This window comes from Grammomys surdaster, unplaced genomic scaffold (assembly GCF_004785775.1).
Source record: "Grammomys surdaster isolate TR1022 unplaced genomic scaffold, NIH_TR_1.0 211, whole genome shotgun sequence".
NCBI classification, from domain to species: Eukaryota; Metazoa; Chordata; class Mammalia; order Rodentia; family Muridae; genus Grammomys; species Grammomys surdaster.
Genome location: NW_021604656.1, coordinates 5,069,955 through 5,087,304, shown reverse-complemented (window position 1 = coordinate 5,087,304; position 17,350 = coordinate 5,069,955). Strand labels below are relative to the sequence as shown.

The 17,350-nt window shown below is 50.0% G+C and overlaps 1 protein-coding gene across 4 annotated transcripts in view; it reads left to right on the top strand.

The window, feature by feature from the left end:
- LOC114624890 (core histone macro-H2A.1) overlaps nt 1–17,350 on the top strand; it is a 61,434-nt gene that overhangs the window by 31,618 nt on the left and 12,466 nt on the right. The window contains exons 5-6 of one of the 4 annotated variants that reach the window (XM_028772033.1): nt 5,901–6,008; nt 13,993–14,083. In XM_028772033.1, the coding sequence (XP_028627866.1) occupies nt 5,901–6,008; nt 13,993–14,083 (199 nt within the window). Of the gene's footprint in view, nt 1–5,897; nt 6,009–12,337; nt 12,438–13,992; nt 14,084–17,350 lie in introns of all 4 variants that reach the window. The other 3 variants (XM_028772032.1, XM_028772031.1, XM_028772030.1) reach the window with 3 other exon arrangements.

Here is a 17,350-nt window from a genome sequence, read left to right as displayed (position 1 = left end):
AGAGAGAGAGAGAGAGAGAGAGAGAGAGAGAGAGGAGGAGAAGAGAGAGGGAGGTGTGTATGTGTGATGTATGTGTGTGTGTGGTGTATTTGTGTGTCCCTCCAGCCCCTAGTAGCTATGTTTCTAATAACCGTATGTCAGTAATCACTCAAACATTCAACTTTTCTCTTGATTACAAAAGCAGGGAGCCTGTGATGGCGGTCTGTTTTTCTTCCACACAGTAAAACACATTGTCTGGTTACTGTACCAGTATTTGGCTAACATTAAACCCTGGGGGAAGCTGAAATTGGAACTGTGAACAGCTAATTTTCAAAACATTTGTTTAATGTAAATTGTGGTGTCAGCTCCCAGAGACAGTGAAGGCCCTGGCATTTTCACGTTTCATGGAACATTCTGAAAATCGCCTTTCCAGGGGCATGTGCGGAGGGCCCCACCTCAGGGACGTGCTAAAACACTTGCGCTGAAAGGGAGTTGGTATTTTTCAAGTGTCAACAGTGGAAGTCTAAATCATAATTTCCTCCCTCAATTCTATATAATTTGAAGGTTTTGAAAATGTCCAGTGTGACGGCTGAGTCAGCTGCAGGGGAGCAGTCAGTCCTGTACTCAAGGCCAGGGCTCGCTGTGCCCGAGGCTCTTCCTACTTGGGTGGCCTTAGGCAAGTCTGCCCCCTTCTCTGCCTTGTCCCGCCCTAGCCCATAAAATGACAGAGCCTGTTCCAGCTCTACAAGCCAGTGACTCTGGGCATATTGCATAATGTATTTTTGTATAAGTAATGTGTGTAAGTTTGGCAGGCAAAAAAATGTGTGCAGGAAAGAAAATCCTGCTCTTGTCACAGACTATAATGAATTAATAACCTATTTTTCAGAAAGCCTATGTGTATAGAAACATGTATTTATAGAAACCCTTCTATCGTAGATGTTTGAAACACAAGTAACACAACCACTGTTTTGGCCATGTAGTGTTAAAAGTGGAAGGCCTAGTCTGTGATGTGGCTGTATTCTAATTCTGCCATTTGTGTGTTCTTGTGGGCTCCCTATGGTGCCTGGCTTCCCTGTCTCTGAAGTGAAGCTAAGAGGAGAACATGGGAGAACTCAGGAAACACCAACAACAGCCTGTGCCCTGAGGGGGCTGTGAGGGGAGCCGCCGCCGCCCTACCTGTGGCAGGTCTGTCTTTGTGGTGCATTCTAAACCCCCCTTTCCTACGTGAAGACCCTAGGTGAGGAGGATGGGCTCATTACTCACTTCCTGGTAGAAGACCAGGCTGATTTTGGTGGGTGCCTTGGTTCTCAACCTGTGGGTCACATACCAGATACCCTGCCTACAAGCACACCATGAACCCCGAGATTGTGTTGTTTCCTGGAAAAACCTGTTTCTAGTTATTGTGTGGCTCGGCCTCAGTACACACGTGTAATCCCAAACAGTGAAGGCAAGGCTGGTTTGTAGAAGGAAGCACCGTGTTTGAAAGGGATGTCTAATTGAGTGACAGACAAAGAAACGGATCAGAGAAAGATTCGACAGAATAGTATCTGCCCAACTCCCATGAGACTGGAAAGGGAGGCTGCTTAAGGGGCAGTGCAGAGAGAGGGAAGGAGGTAGTTTTCCTGGGACAGTTGTACCGAGACAGGTTGAAGAGAGAACAAGGCAGACACAGGTGAAAACAGGCCGAGCCAGAGGATGAGGAGCTGGAAGATCAGAATAGATTGCTAGAGTTAGTTTGAGGCCAAGCAGAGCGATTGAGGAGAAACTGAGAGAAGCCAGTTTGAATCAGCCTGGGAGAGGAGTCTGAGCAGAACAGCTGAGTTGACCACCCAGCCAGAGCTCAGAAAGAACTAGGAATTCTGGGGGAGCTTATTCAGCAGCAAGTCTCAGAGGCTAAAGATAATCTAGGCCTGGCTTAGGTTGTATGGAGGGGAGAAGCTTCCAGGACTAGGCCTAGGTTGAGCAGACGGAAGCAGTGAGCCTCGGAGATGACAGTTAGATCCGGGGAATAGAAGTTACACCTATCACATACTTACTTTAGGATCATAGCTAGCAAAGTTACAGTTATTAAATAGCAACACAATAATTTTATGGCCAGGGGTCACCACAGCAAGAGGGACTGTATTAACAAGTCTCAGCATTAGGAGGGTCAGGGGGTCACCACAACAAGAGGGACTGTATTAACAAGTCTCAGCATTAGGAGAGTAGAGAACCACTGTATAAGGAGATATCAAAGAAAGGAGTTATTTCTTAATGAGGAATTGCCACCCGACAGTCTGCTGCCTGTTAGTGATGGCTGGTTGCTGAGGTTGCTGAGGCAGAGGTGAACTTGGGTGGTGGGTTTCCCTCCATCAGTTTCAACACTGAATTCCACAGTCTTAAATGTGCACAGGTTGACTTTGACCTTCTAGGCTTTTTCAAAACAGCCCTGCATATGTCCAGTGCATGACACTTTTGCATTTATATAAAATGTAAGATTCTAAAAATCTTACAGTCGTTTGAGTAAGATGGGATTGCTTAGATCTTTTTCCCAAGCTTAGATCAGAAAAGCCTACTGCCTGTGTCACCACAAGAAAAGGCATTTTTCTTCCATGACAGTAGGAACGGGTGTGATTGCAGGCAGTAGGCCTCACTTGAATACAGTTATGATCAGAAAGCAGTTGCTGCTTGTATGCAGGGCAGTGGGACTGACCTGAAGTTCCTTGGGGCTTCGAAAAGGCTCAAGTTCTCTGCAGAGTAGAAGGTTCCCTCTCTGTGCAGCACCTGACTGATTTCTCTTATTCAGTCTGGAGTTCTCTAGCCTCAGATCCATTTCTGAGTGGGGAGCCTAAGGGAAGGCAAACAGTTTTCAGTTTGCCCAGCTCACAGTGCTGGTGGGGCCAGGATTTAAATGCAGAGCTAACAAGTTCAAATAATATTGCTCATGCATCCTATGATGATGGGCCGCTTCTTGGCCAGAGCTGTCCTGCTCTGATGGTAGAGGACTGCAGAGCCTTCCCGGCAGGGTAAGTGAGGCCAGGCCTTAAACAAATCACTGCAGAAAGTCACTGGCATCCTCATGGCTTAAGGCTCAGGTGACTCCAGTGACTGCTGGATGAATGGGGCGTGGGAACTAGAATCCTCTTTACAGAAACAAGCTGTGACACTGATGTCTGACACCTGTCCTCTAACTCTATCTGTGCAGCCCTCAGGGAGGGAGAACCTGCATCCTTTGGTGGCCATGGACCCAGCACTTCCCCTCAGGAGTGATCCAGCACTGAGAGGAGTAGTGCTGGTGCTTACATTCCTCCCCAAAGAAGTCTCAGAAAGCTTTGTAGCGTGTACATGTAAAGTATGACACTGTTCATAAGAAATTTAAGGATATTTTAGCATGCGCCATATATTATCATTTATAAAATAAAATTTTGTCAGTTTCTATGCATCCAGTAAAAATACCCAAAGCAGTTTACTAACATTGGAAAACTTACATGTTTTACTTCCCTCCTTTCATTTATCCTACAGAACTTAATTCTAACATACTTTATTAAAGTGTGTGTGTGTGTGTGTGTGTGTGTGTGCGTGCGCACGCCTGTATGCATACGGATGCCTGTGTATGTGCCACCATTCAAGTATGGAAGTCAGAAGACAACGTCTCAGATTCATTTCTCTCCCTACACCTTTCCATGGGTCCTGGGATCACGCTTGTGCCTTTACCTGTTGAGCCGCTTCTCTGGCCTCATGGAGTGCCTCATCTTTATCTCCCGTTATAATGGCTTTTGTAGCAGAGCACTGTATCTCAGTTCACTTGAAGTGGTTCTTGTACTTTATACTGAATGACGTACATTTCCCAAGGTTGGACGGTTAACACACTTGTTAATGTGTGTTTACTCCAACCAACAGATGCAGTCCAGGTTTAGTAACTGTTACAGAAAAAGCTACATTTTATTAGAAAAGTATCTTGTAGTGGAATGAATGATTTCCTCATTCATTGGCTCAAGGATCCTAAGACGTATGAATTGCTGAGTTGAGACAAAGGTCAGCGTCCTATCCTACAGCAGAAGCTGTTAGAATTTGGAAAGCCTTGCTCCTAGAATGATGGATGAGAACCCAGAGGTTTGTTACAGCAGCAACAGTGTATCTTCTCTATTCCCCAGACAAATGGTCAGGGTAGCAGTCTCCCATCAGTATGTTCTGAGAAACCTTTTAGAATGGGCTTAGATTTACAGTGAGTTACAAAGACAGCATGGAGCCCTCAAGCACTCACCAGTGCTTACCACTTTTCCTTTCTTGTGCCTAACAGGACGTGCTCACCAGTGAGTAGCAGCTGACGTTAGCGCATTCCCATCAACCAAGAGCTGTCTGTCAGTGTGCTTCTCTTGGTCCCCAGCTGGTAGCTCAGTGGTTTCTTGAGTTTTGTTGAGTGGAGGACTGAAAACGGCACACTTGTGAATGGCTTTGTCAGTCCTGGTTCCCAGGTGTATCATAAAAGCCTGTGCTTCCCATGCAGGTCTTGACTATGCCTGGCTCTCTTCTTCTTGTCAGCTCAGATAAATGCAAAGTATGAAGACAGCAAATCCACAAGCCTCTGAATCCATTCTCTGCCGTCCGGCTCTCCCTCATAAAGCGCTTTTGTCTTATCTCCAAAGCTTGGAGCTTAGGGCTTAGCTTATTCAGTGTACGGAAGGCATCAGCTATGCCATTGCCAAAGCACTCCTTGCTGCCAAAGCAGTCAACAAAATGACATGGTCTTTTTTTTTCAATGCAAGGAAGGCTGCTAATACACCCGTGCTTGTGGATTTGGACCCTAAATGGGTACCTGGATAGGACGCAGGCCTTGCCCTGAGCTCTGAGCTCGCTGTCTGAGGCCATCCATATGGAAAGCAGACCTGTCTGAAATACCCGCTCTCCCCACCATGTAGGCAGGCATTCACCACTGCCCTGTGACTCAGCTACAGCTTATTTTTTCCCACCGGGCCTTTCTCAGGATCCACGTATTCTGATAATCTGAGATAAGGGAAAAGAAAAAGAAGAACTGTCTAATCTGAAGTCCCACCATTTCCCACTGTCCTTAACCCGTTCAATATCTGAATGTAGAAAATCCACACACAGCCAAATGTGTATTTCTATAAATTTTCACCCTTAAAAAGTATGCAGAAAAGTATATGTCCCCCAGTTCCATGCATCCTTCTTACCAGTTACTCTGGCGGTGGAAGGAGAAGGCTGTAAAGGGGACCAGGGGTCAAGGCTGCGAGTAGAAGCAGAGCTGAAGGCTCTGGAATGCTCGGAAGCGGAATGCCGGGGTGCATGTATTCCCGTCCGAGGGGTGCTGGGAGTGTGCTAGAGTGGGGCACACTGTGGCTGTGGGACAGCAGCCTCCGCAGTCTCCATAGCTAACTCTAAGGAAGACAATGGGAAAGGGCCACTGCCGGCAGCCACAACCGTCTGCTTTCTCCTGGTTGTTACAGCAGAAGCTTGCACTGTAGCTCAGGCTTGCTAAGAACTCACTACAGGGTACAGGCTGGCTTAAACTAGTAATAGTCCCCCTGCCTCAACCCTCCAAGCACTAGGTTACAGGCGTGTGCCTGTAACAATGCACTTGAGTTACATGCAAAGATCTAAAAAGGTGAAATACCTAAAACCCATTAGTGACGGGATGTTACTCTCAATTTATAAAGTGATTCTATTCAAAATTATTAAAAATTTAGGTTTTGCTTTTAAGATTTTTCAAGATTATAAGTAATAAACAATTTCAATTTTTTTTCTTATAACTCTGGGCTCTCTAAATAAGTAACAGCCCTCACTGTGGGATGAGCAGTGTGGCTTTGTCTCCTGTGGCCTCTGAATTGGTGATGGGTGAGACCTGGGCTGTCTCTTGGGTAAGAAAGGTCTGTGTGGCCCCTGCCTAATGGTCCGTGCTCTAACTCTTCGGTTTGTACAAGAAGAAGCAGGGAGAAGTCAGCAAGGCCGCCAGCGCCGACAGCACGACGGAGGGCACGCCTACAGATGGTTTTACCGTCCTCTCCACCAAGAGCCTCTTCCTCGGCCAGAAGGTAGGCAGACGAAGCTCAGTCTGCTCCAGGGCCCCGGGGGGGGGGGATGCGGGGGAAGAGGGCAGAGGCTGAGATTCCAGGTGTCGCTCAGCTCAGAGGGTGGACAGAACAATTCCAGGGTGGCTTTGGAAGTGACCCCAGGGAGGGCTGAGTGGACAGGAACAACGAGCGGGCTCTGGGGATTCTGCCAGGTTCCAGGAAGGGGAGTGCACACAGACAAGCTCCCACTGGGGGCCAGGACCCTTGGGCTCAGCCTAGGGAAGGAGGTGCCTCTGAGGAATGGGCTGCTCATCAGGTAGTGTGGGTTGTGCAGGGGGAAGGGTCTAGCTGGTCCTGGTGGGCACCGATCTGATCCAGGGAGCCGGGTTGTTCTTAGACCAGCTAACGGGTGTACCAGGGGCTTCGTCACTGAGCCACCAGGCGACTCCTCGAGCCAGTTGTTTGTTTTAACCACGGGCAATATATTTTCAGCCGCCCCAGTGATGCAGCTTTGCCAGGACGCCATGGTTTTGTAAAAGTTGATTCACTTTTATTGAGAATAAAAATGATGCAAAGGCTTTTAAGACCTGGAAATGAGAATTGATTAAAAGAGGGGTGGGATCTGTCTCAGGCTTTTTTTTTTAAGTCCTCTGTAAATAACGTTGAAGGACTGACTCTGGCCCTGCGGGTCCGTTTGCTTAAAGTTGCTCTGCATCAGGTCAGAAGCTGCATCATTTTTACATCCTCTGTCCGTTTCCTCTGCACCATGATGACACCGTTTTCCTGCTCACTCATGCCCGTTGTCCCCGCCCTGCCCTCTCGTGTCACTAATTGCACTCAGGCTCTCATGATGCAATTCCTGCGGTGACGTTCCGGATCTAACCATTGCTGTTTACATCCTGTAGCCGTTATCTGTATTCTGTGTGCATCTGTCTAAAGCAGCAGTTCTAGTCGTCATCTTAAGGTCTGGGCTTTGAAAGTTTAACCCCCTCTCAGCACCTGAAGGCAACGCCCGAGTCTTCCACACCTTTCACAGGTCCTGTCATGTTGCCTCAGTTGACACTGATGTGTGAGCCCCTCTGCTGTTTAGGACTAGCCTTCATTCTCCCTCCCTAAGGGAGTGAGTAGCCGGGGTGGGAGGCCTGGTGAGAGATAGAACGCCCCCTAGGAACAGCCCACCCACCCATCCTGCTCCTAGTCCCCTCCACTCTGGCCTCTCCTGATTCTGCGCCCTTCTCTTGCTCCCCTTTACACACACACACACACACACACACACCCCAGCAGCCTCAGCTAGAACTCACATTCACTTCACGGCACACATGAAGACACTGAGCTCCGTAGGTGGCCATGTGCCAGCACAAACGCCCTTCTGTTGCTCTGTTGCTTCAGCAAGAGGTAGGACCAGGTCCACATCTGGGCTGTTGTCTGGAGCCCACTGAAGATACCTTGCTTGTGTCTGCACAGCTGGGCACGCAGCTCTCTGTAGCTTTCCTCCCTCTGGAATCCTCCTGGTCTCAGATTGCAGAATGGGTACCTCAGGGATGAAAACGGTCTAATACTAACCACCCCTCGGGGCTTGCATGGTCTGCAAAAGCCTTAGGAACAGGAAAAGTATTGATACGCTGAAAATTTGAGATGGTCTGATGAACAGAGTGAAGGCGTCAGGCTAGGTCATGAAGCCATTGTGGCTGCTTGGTGAAGACTTACTGAGCCAGAGCCTAGAATAGAAGTCAGCCCTGAGAACAGCACCGGCACCGACCCAAGGCAGCCTGTCCACTCTCGTGCACGTTTGAACACTTGAGTCTGTTGGATCTGATGAAACTGCCCTTCCTACTGAGTACAGCAGGATGTGCTGACACCCATGCTCCCCAGGAGAGGTCCCCAGAGTCACCCAAGTCAGTAGCTGAGCACATCAGCTCAGCCTGGACACCCATGTGAGGAACTGGAGTGCTTCTGACCTTTCAAGAGCCCTCCACTCCTGTAGCTGAGGCAGAGGACATAATTCTGAAGTAGCACTTGCAGGCCCTTTATTGACTTTGATGGTCAGGAGACAAATTCAGTGTGCAGTGCTGAGGGGCAGAAGTCATAAAACGGTCACAAGTGTCACACAGGCATACTGGAAGCCTGGCTCCGGCTTTTGGATGAGTCTTAGAAAAAGTCTCTGAAAGTGTACTTTAGAAGGGGTGGCTGTGGTACCCTGCTCTGTGTACCTCATTTCCGTCTGACAGCAAAAACAGTCCTTAAATACAGCAAGCAAGCTGGAGGAGAAATGTGACACTGCAGCCTGGCCAGCCAGGAGCCTGTTGCTAAGCTACCTGCAGGAGGGCCAGCCCTGGGCTCGGGGGCCTGGGCTCTAATTGTAGCTCTTAATGATGCATTTCAGACTGAAGTCTCAGGGGCTCCCCTCATTACTCTCATTACTCTGTGGTTTCCATGTTCACACACATCGTTGAATTTTTTTTCTAAGAAAACAGTGTTGTTAGCCGGAATCCACAAATGTTTTTTGCCTTGTGGTTGCACCGAGACGTGTGGCTTTTTCTAGGCCCTTTAAAAACCTCATAGTTTATTAAAAAACAAGCAAACAGCAACCCCCACAGCAACAACAGCAAGTCGCTGGCAGCGTGCGTATCCACGTCGCTGTTAGCAGCAAAGGTCCCTGGGAGAATCTTTGAAGCAGTTTGGAAAGCAGGTTAGTAGGAGGGCAGAATTGAGTCTCCGAACCTCCCAAATATCAGGATCTTTGTAGCAGGGATTACCTCTGACCCATGCCGCTTCTGAGCTGTCAACCCCATCCCTCCCTTCAGATTGCTGCCCAACTTCTGAACTAGAACAGGGGATGCAGTCATACTGTGTGTCACCATCCTGGCCTCGGGCAGCTTCTGGATAGCCTTGTCCTTCTAGGGCACTGTTTGGCCAGAAGCCTACCATACGTTGGCTGAAGGCTCTGGGAAAATTTACACTAGAAATGTGTGGCGTAGGCTCAGCCCAGCACAGGCAGATGTGGAGACAGGAGTGGCCTGCTGTGGCTCCTGGGGAAGATGGGCATCATGAGGTGTCTAGGAAGAGCTCTGTTGAAGGCAGCTCCCTCTCCCATTCCCTTTAGCAGGGGAGTGGACTTTGAGGCCAGGGAAAGAATCGGACTTGGTGTGAGTTACACAGGAAAGTGAGGCCAGCCTAGGCATCCCTCTTTGTTGTCATGAATGGCACCAGAGTTTGACAGTTATAGGTAGGCCCAACATACCATTAAGAACATCTGTGATACTCACTCACATGGCTTAACATTTAATTTCTAGTCAGATTTTAAAAGGGATTGTATTATTTCCATTAGCCAATGGTGTCAGGTCAAGGTAGTAGAACTGGGCCACTTGCTTCTTGCCATCAGTGCCAGACACTCTCCCACCCCCCTCACCCCTCACCTCCTCATCCCCGGCTCGGTAAGGCTGGACTGGCTGCAAGCTACTGGAGTGTAAGCCTGGGCCAAGGCCCAGTTACTGAACCTGCTGGCTCCTTTAGTCCTACTTTGAGAGAGAGGAGATGTTTACTGCAGCTCAGGAGTTGCATCTAATGGTGTTTGATGTTCATTGCTAAATAGGACGTGACCACCCTAGGAGGCCTGAGTATAGCAGGTGTCAGAGACAGGCCACCACAGGGGTGAGATCGGGGTGATCAGTTGCTGGTGGGGGAAGGGACCTTGCAGTTTTCTGGGCTTGAGTCCCTTTCTTCCAACTGTAGCCAAAGGGACACACTCTGCTCTCTTATTGACACTGCCTCAGTGGTGTGTTCCTGCAGCAGCTAGCAGGATCCACAGCTGTACTAATGTTCCCGTGCTGTGGTATAAAACTGAAGTTTTTAATCTGCCCACAAGATGACAAAGATGGAGTCACTTTACTCAAACACTGAAACCACTAATGATCTTCCTCCTTCCCCGAAAATCAGGCTAGTGGGAATTCTCACAATGTTTGGCAGTCTGATTTGTGATTCAAGTCTCTCTCCCCTGCCATATGCTGTGTGTGGTCGCATGCTCTTTGCCTGAGACGTAACCTACACCAACTGACTTCTGTTTTGGCCCAGGACATGGCGGTTCACTTGTGGATTACTAGACTGGTCCTTTCAAGGGGACGCCCACGCAGCCCGTGTGCCCTGTGCTCAGGGGTTTTCTTCTCTTGTCCGGGGTCTTTTTGTCTGCTGATGGTTACCTCAGTATTAACCCTTGCCATTGGGCCAGCCTGCCCAAGCTAAGTCAACTACCCATTCTTCTTTACAAAGACTGACCCAGTTCTCTCCCCACTGGTCTTTGTCATACACTCTGTAGACCAGAGGATTCTTCATCTTTTCACACTTGTGTGCATTCTGTAAGAGCAGCACGGTCTTGTAGCCAGCCCGGTGCCATGTTCTGAACACTAGTGTACGAGCACGGTGGACAGTCCAATCGTAGCCTCATGCTTAGACGTGGGTGAGAGAGACTGACAACCCTCCATTGGCTGAACTAGTACCAGTGCTAAGCAGCAGGCCTCCTGAGGTGCCATGGTCCTTACAGAAGGCATGGTGACCAGGCCAGGATGGACTAGGAGTTCTCCAAGGAGCCAAGCTCTGTTTGCAACTGCTTCCTGCCTCCAGCAAAGGCAGGATACTCCAGTTTCCTCCAGAGAGCCCATTTCCCTGGACAGAGGTGTCGCAGGCCACTGAGGGTCAGAGGATGCTTCCTGGCTGGTAGAACCAGAGCCGGGGAAAACATGCTCCTCCAGTGACTACAAATCCCAGATGTGCCCATACAGTTAGAAGTTTAAAAGGCTGACCCTACATGACTTCTCAGCATGTCACCCTGTAGATGCTCGGATGTGTGCTCAGCCGTGCCACACAGGCAGAGGCGTTCCTCTCCACTTTCTCCTTTGCCTCCCTCCCTCACCAGCCTCGGGCCTTTTCACAGAGTGTGACCTTCTTGTTTGTTTTCTGGTGGGGGCATAGAATATTTTTTATGGTCAGCATTTCCTCGGCGCCCATCTTGCCCCCCTCCCAGCAGGCAGGCATAGCCAGGGCCTATGCTCCTCAGTGCACTGCCACTAGGATCAGGAGCCCCTGATGAAACCTGTTAGGGATGTGAGGGGCCTCCAGTCACCATCGGTCACTAAGAGGAGGAGACCCATGTGTAAAGATCCGGCCTTTCTTCTGCTGTTGAATCTTTCCTTGGTCAGACGACCATATTCATTTCTCCCATTGGTTTCTCCCGAGGAAGAGCTCTTACTCTAAAGCACCTTTAGACTTTGAAAACCCAGCAGCTTTTAAGGATCAGAAATTTGGGGGTGCATCTCTCTTGCATATAGTGTACCTTTTTTTTCTTTATCCCAAAGTGGCCCCAGAAGTTCAGCACCCTGGGGCTTAGTTGCCAGGAGCTGTCCTGTATTCCACCACTCTGCCCCATGGCGAATGCCAGGACAAGGACTCCGTCCTGGTGCCCCCTGCAGGCTCAGACCTAGGCCGTAGTGAGTCTGTGTGCTTAAAGGCACAGTTGGTGTCACTGAAGAAGGGGCAACTTGATGACAAGACAGAGCTTGTGAAGGTGCAAGTTTAGCTACACCTGTACCTGAGGAAAAGGAGGGAGTGGGGCAGGGCCAGGACAGCAGGAGCCAGCACCCACTGCTCCTCGTGAGTGACCAAGGCTTGCCATGGCAACAGAGCAACAGGCGGAGAAAGGTCAGTGGCTCTTCAGAAAGACCCGGTTGATTGGGCGGACACAGCTCAAGCTATATGCAAACCAACCGTCAGCCTCAGTACAGCCTGACCAGTGAGGTGAAAATTTTCTTCCCGGGCGTCACCTGAACTCCAGCATTGTGTGAGTAGCGGGCATAGAAAGTTAAGTGTTCTAGCAACAGGCCATCCTTGCTCTCTGGTACTCCTGACCAAGATGGGAGCAGGGAGGATCAGCCAGCAGCTACAGTGGTGAGAAAGTCTCAGAGCTACCGACACTTGCAGAGCACTTTGTAGGTGTCCACACAGCCAGCTAGGACCCCTCTCCCACCCACACTGAGCGTCTGGCTTCTGGGTCCTCATCATGACAAGTCCCTCTAAAGGAGAACTACCAGCTTTCTTCCCAGGCCAGCGTGGCTTGTGCTTCCCTTTCACCCTCAGCCACATCTGCAGGTTCCAAACGCTGGCCCGCCTAGCTTGCTTCCCTCGGCACCCTGTGGCACGGGAGTCTTCTGTTTGAAGTAGACCCACCTTAGCCAGCGGCTCCCAGTCTCCCTCTGTGCCCAGCGCACTGCGAGCGTCCACTGCCTCGCCCGTGCCCAGGGCTCACCCTCTGCAACTTGCCGGCTCTCCTGTTATTTCCCACCTCGTGCTTTTCTTTTCAGCTGAACCTTATTCACAGTGAGATCAGTAATTTAGCCGGCTTTGAGGTGGAGGCCATAATCAATCCTACCAATGCTGACATTGACCTTAAAGATGACCTAGGTAATTGGGGATGGGGTTTGGCACCACCAGCTGTCAGATGAGAATTCATGGAACCCAGAATTTAGGCTCTCTGTTTGCCTAGACTTAAGCTTGGTCAAGGCAGATCTCCAATTCCCGATTGGCATTTGATTGTAGACCTTGAACGTCGACCCACTCTAAACCACTCCAAATGGAGACGGTCTCGTACGTCTCATCGAGTGTGATTGGCTCCTTTCCCTGCGTTGCAGACGCTTCACCGTCTAAATTCTCTTCCATAATGATCAGGCTGACTGCTGGTCTCATGGGAGGGATTTTAAAATGTGTGTGTTGTTTTTTTTTTTTCTTTTCCTTTTTCTTTATTTCTTTTTAAGCTGAAAAACTCAGGTAACAACAAAACAAGAGTTTCTCCATTTCCACTTTGGTGAGAATGGTACTCCAAGTATCTGAAGGGAAGCTGGGTTTTCTATCACGGAGCTGTACTTTATCCATAACTCACCGGCTCCTGTCCCTCAGCCTTTCCTAGCCATGCGCTGTGTGACTGACCAGGACCACCTACACGCACTCTGTGGCTGGAGGCTGTCAGTCAGAGGAGCAGACATTGAGCACGGGCCGAAAGGTCCCTCAGGTGCTCCGCCTCTATGGTTTCATCATCTCATGAGAGGAACCGTCAGCTGAAGGCATAAGTGCCCCCGTGAGACACAGCTTTGCCAGGGCACACCGGCTTGCCATATGCCTCCTGGGGCAGTACCGTCTTAAACCCTGACCACAGTATATCCTGTGTGCCTTCTGCCCCCGACTGCAGCTGCCTTTGTCCTAACCGACAGGACTCTCCTCCAGGAGCCCACTCCTACCCACACAGACAGACCACAGCGGTGTGCTGAAAACAGACCGGAGTTCAGAAGTACCTGGTTGGGATTTGTTTCCCACCTGCTTTAACCAGACGCCCACCGTCTGTAAAGCAAAAGGGCAGAGGCTATAAATGGCAGCGGTTCTGTCCAGAGTGTGGAAAGGATTCTCTGGGAAAAGAGAAAAGCCTGGAAAAACCCTTCCACCCATTCAAGGAAATTATTTGCCCTGTCCATATATCTGTGCTGGTTTCTTGAGCTTCCATTTGAAGGAAAACAAAAGCAATGAAAATCAAAGCCTACAAGCTGACTGCTGTAGACGAATGGAGAAACTCGTTGTTGCGGTTGGCCTGACAGTCCACGTTTTTTCAAAGCAGATGCCATGTTTCTGTAGCCTTCTCAGTGGGTGCCAGTGTTGTACAGGCTTCTGCAGGGTGAAGCGGGGCATTCGTTGTTTTATTTCTTTTAATCTTTGGAAATGATCTCATATGTGTGTTTCTTTTTTTGGACTTGTCCTTCAAATGTTTAATTTAAACATGTCACATTTGATATTCCTCCTCCTGTCCTCACCCCCATCCACACGTGCGCACACTGCGTGGACTGATTGCCCCTTGGGCTCATATGTTGGAATCGACCAGGTAGGCCAGCCCTGCCATTGGGGCCTTAGTCAATGTGCCTGTGCGCGGGTCCCGGTCCAACACAGTTGATGTACATCTGTTTACCTGTTATAGTTGCAAGTTGTTCAGGCTGACATTGCCTCGATCGACAGTGACGCTGTCGTTCACCCGACAAACACTGACTTCTACATCGGTGGTGAAGTAGGTAATGCCGAGCTGGGTGCTGCCGAGTGTGTGTGTGCATGCTCAGTCGGCCGCGCAGACAGCTTGATCCTTTGACAGCTACGCAGGCTGCATTCATTTCACACTTCCAGCCGTCCTGACCTTCCTGGGACCTTCATCCCTGGGTTGTGAACTGGAGAAGCACAGCTGGCTGTCAGCCCTGTTGCTTCATGCAGCTGCCCCCACCCCCACCTCGGCCACTTCTGGTTTGGAAACTGGCTCGGCAGCCACACTTTTCTTTCCCTGCCTCGTGAGGTGAGGTGCGGCTTTGCTGCAGACTGGGTTCCCCCGAGGTGTCAGTTATAGGCGGGCGGGACCACCTCTATGCCTGTGCACAGGCTCTGTGCCCACCCGGCTTCCCCATGTCCATTCTTGCGGGTGACCTCACAGCTCAGACACACATAAGGGGTACCCTTTCTAAATGTGTCCCACACGTGAGGTTTCAGTCAGATTGGAAGTGCATATCTTCTAAACTGTCCTTGGACAGCACTTGAGAAACACTGTCCTAGATTCAGGAAGCACTTGAGTCTCCCCTGGCTGCTGGTGCCTGCTGTGGGTCCAGTGTGCTCAGTTGCTTGTGACTGAGGTGTGCACAGGCAGGATGCTGAGTCCTGGTGTTGTAGATCCACTGTGTGGGTTCAGTACTCAGCACTACCCTGAGGGGTTATGTCACAGGAGGGATTCCCTGGCTAGGAGGGACTTGAATCCTAGCCTCACTATCTACTGGTTATTGGGCCTGGCCGAGACATGTAATTCCTCCATGCCTCAGGTTTTCTACTTAGTAATGAGGCTTGTGTGGAGATGGGCAGTGTACCTTGGTGTCTAATCCTGGACCATACTGCTGTTGGCCTCCCTGTTGGGTGCGTGTGTGAGGTGACATAGACGTGCTGGGCTGGAGCAGTCTTCCAAAGAGAGCCATGACACTCCTAGCCAGCCCCCAGTCCCTGCATCCTCACAGGATGTGTGAGGAGTCCTGCAGGAGGCCTTCCCTGAGTCCTGTGCTCTGGGTACAGATCGCTCAGGACTACTGCCCAGTGTCACTGTCAAAGCCCGCTGTCACAGTTGCTTCAGCCCCTGTGATGTGGGCTGCTGACTCCTGAGCATGTTGGATTTCAGACACGATGGGAAGTGGGCAGTTATTAAGTGTACCATGCCAAAATGAAACCAGGCTGCAGGCAGTTACACCTCCTCCTAAGAAGGCAGCTTAAGGAAAGATGTTTCCTTTCTCAACTTAATAAAATTTGGTGGGAAAGAAGTAAGTGAACAGCCCGGGGCCAGCCCTGTGCACTGGACACGACTAAAGCTCAGCCTTCATCCAGGGCGTTGGATGGAGGGAGATCTGTGAAGCTCCCTGGGCAGAGGATCTCGATCAGGCCCAGGGAGCTGCTAGTGGGGTGAACGGCTCCTGTTTAGCAGAGCTGGCCGTACGGGAAGAGACAGAGGTTTTGAGACAGGGTTACAGCCAGCTAGGGAGTGAGCAAGCTCCGCCCCCCACAGAGAGCCCAGTCCTCCCCAGTCTGGACAGTGACAGTGCTGACAAGTTACCCTGACACACACAGATTGCTGTCTTTTGTGCCTCATAAGCAGTGTGGGCCACAGAGTGGGAACAGGGGACGTACCACACATCTATGTCACGGCCAGAAACCTCAGTAGGGGGAAAGACTACACCAGGTGGGAATCCAGTCTTCCAAAGCCCACCTCTGCTTTCTCTGCCTAGAGACCCAGTCCAAACTAGCAGTGACCCCAGAAACCTGTACAATCAATCCCAAAACAGTAACACTCCAGATTCCTGTCTGGCCTCGACTGCCTCCAGCTCCCACTCTGACGTGAGAGAAGGGAACGAGGAGGCGAGGGAGCGCTGGCTGCACTTTGCGTTTTCTGTGTGAATTCCTGAGTCCTGACTGCTGGAAGAAGGGATCCGAGTGCAGGAATGCCTAGCCCAGTGATTAACTTCTGCCCATCAACAGTTCTTTCTAACAGTGAAATAGACCACAGGCTGAGCCTGACGTTTGCCCAAGCCTAAATTTTTGCTTAGGCTGTTTTGAACACTGATACTTATGCCTGCTTTCTGAGCATGAAATAATGTTCTTGTTCTCATGGGAGTAACACATGTTTATGCTTGGGGGCGAATCAGCCGATTGCTTTACAATTAACCCTGAAGTTGAGCCTAAAAAGCAAGAGCCTTATATCAAGAGTGTTGACAACACGGTTGAAAACGGGCCTGTTTCTTGTTAAAAAGTACACGTGTGTCTACATGAACATGTGCATACATATGTGTGTCTAGGAGTCAAGTCCTGACTGGGTTGATTGCCTGCGACCTAGGGTTCAGTTTTTAAGTTTGAGAAATGCATTAAGTGTATTTTTAGCTTTGCAGCTTCACTTCTAATTACAGCAATATTTAATTATAAGTAAAAATTTCAAAGTAAACACTCTTCCCAAGCTAAAACACCTTTAATTATAAAAGCAGCCTATTTTCTTAGGACATGCTTTATATCTCAAGAGGGAGTCAGCGATCTCTGTAAGGCAAGTACTGATGTTTTCAGATTGCCCAGTTCTCACCTAGGAGTAGATTTGACAGAGAGTGTGAGCCATACGGAGTAGCCAGCAGAACATCCATCCCCCTCAGACGGGCTAAAGGGAAGACTAGACTCATGAACTAGTTGGTTTGGACCCCACACTCCTTTTCCTCAGCTGCATGGATATTTCAAGTGAACCTCTATCAGGGTCTCACATGTGGGCCGTACCAATGTCTGAGGTGTAGAGTGGGGCCCTGAGGCCCAGAGCACCCCTGCCTGAGACACATGGCTCCTTCAGCTGCCTCTCTGGTGCTGAAGTTTGTACAAACATTCAGTAGCGGTAGGTGAGAGCCTCTGGAAATGACTTGGGGACAGCCAGCATAGAAAGCTTGTGCTGCTGTCCAGGACATAAAAGTGAGGACAGAGGCTCCCACTGCAGGGATCCAAGGCCCAGGCCTCGCTTAGCTGAGGAACCGCACCCGGGCAGGGGACTGCTCACCAAACTTTTCCTTGCACTGTGGACTTCCTACAGTGATGGTGGTGGCCCCGTCCCTGCCAGTAGCGCTGGCTCTGCCTTATCTGTGACAGTGCCCAGAGGATTGCCTTTTGCTTCCAGACACTTCTTGGGGTTAGTTCACCTCTGGGGAACATGCATGCACGTAAGACAGGTTTGCTAAGGCAGTTCTGACTTGGGCTGGTACATTCCAGTAGACCTTGACCAACCCAGGCACACT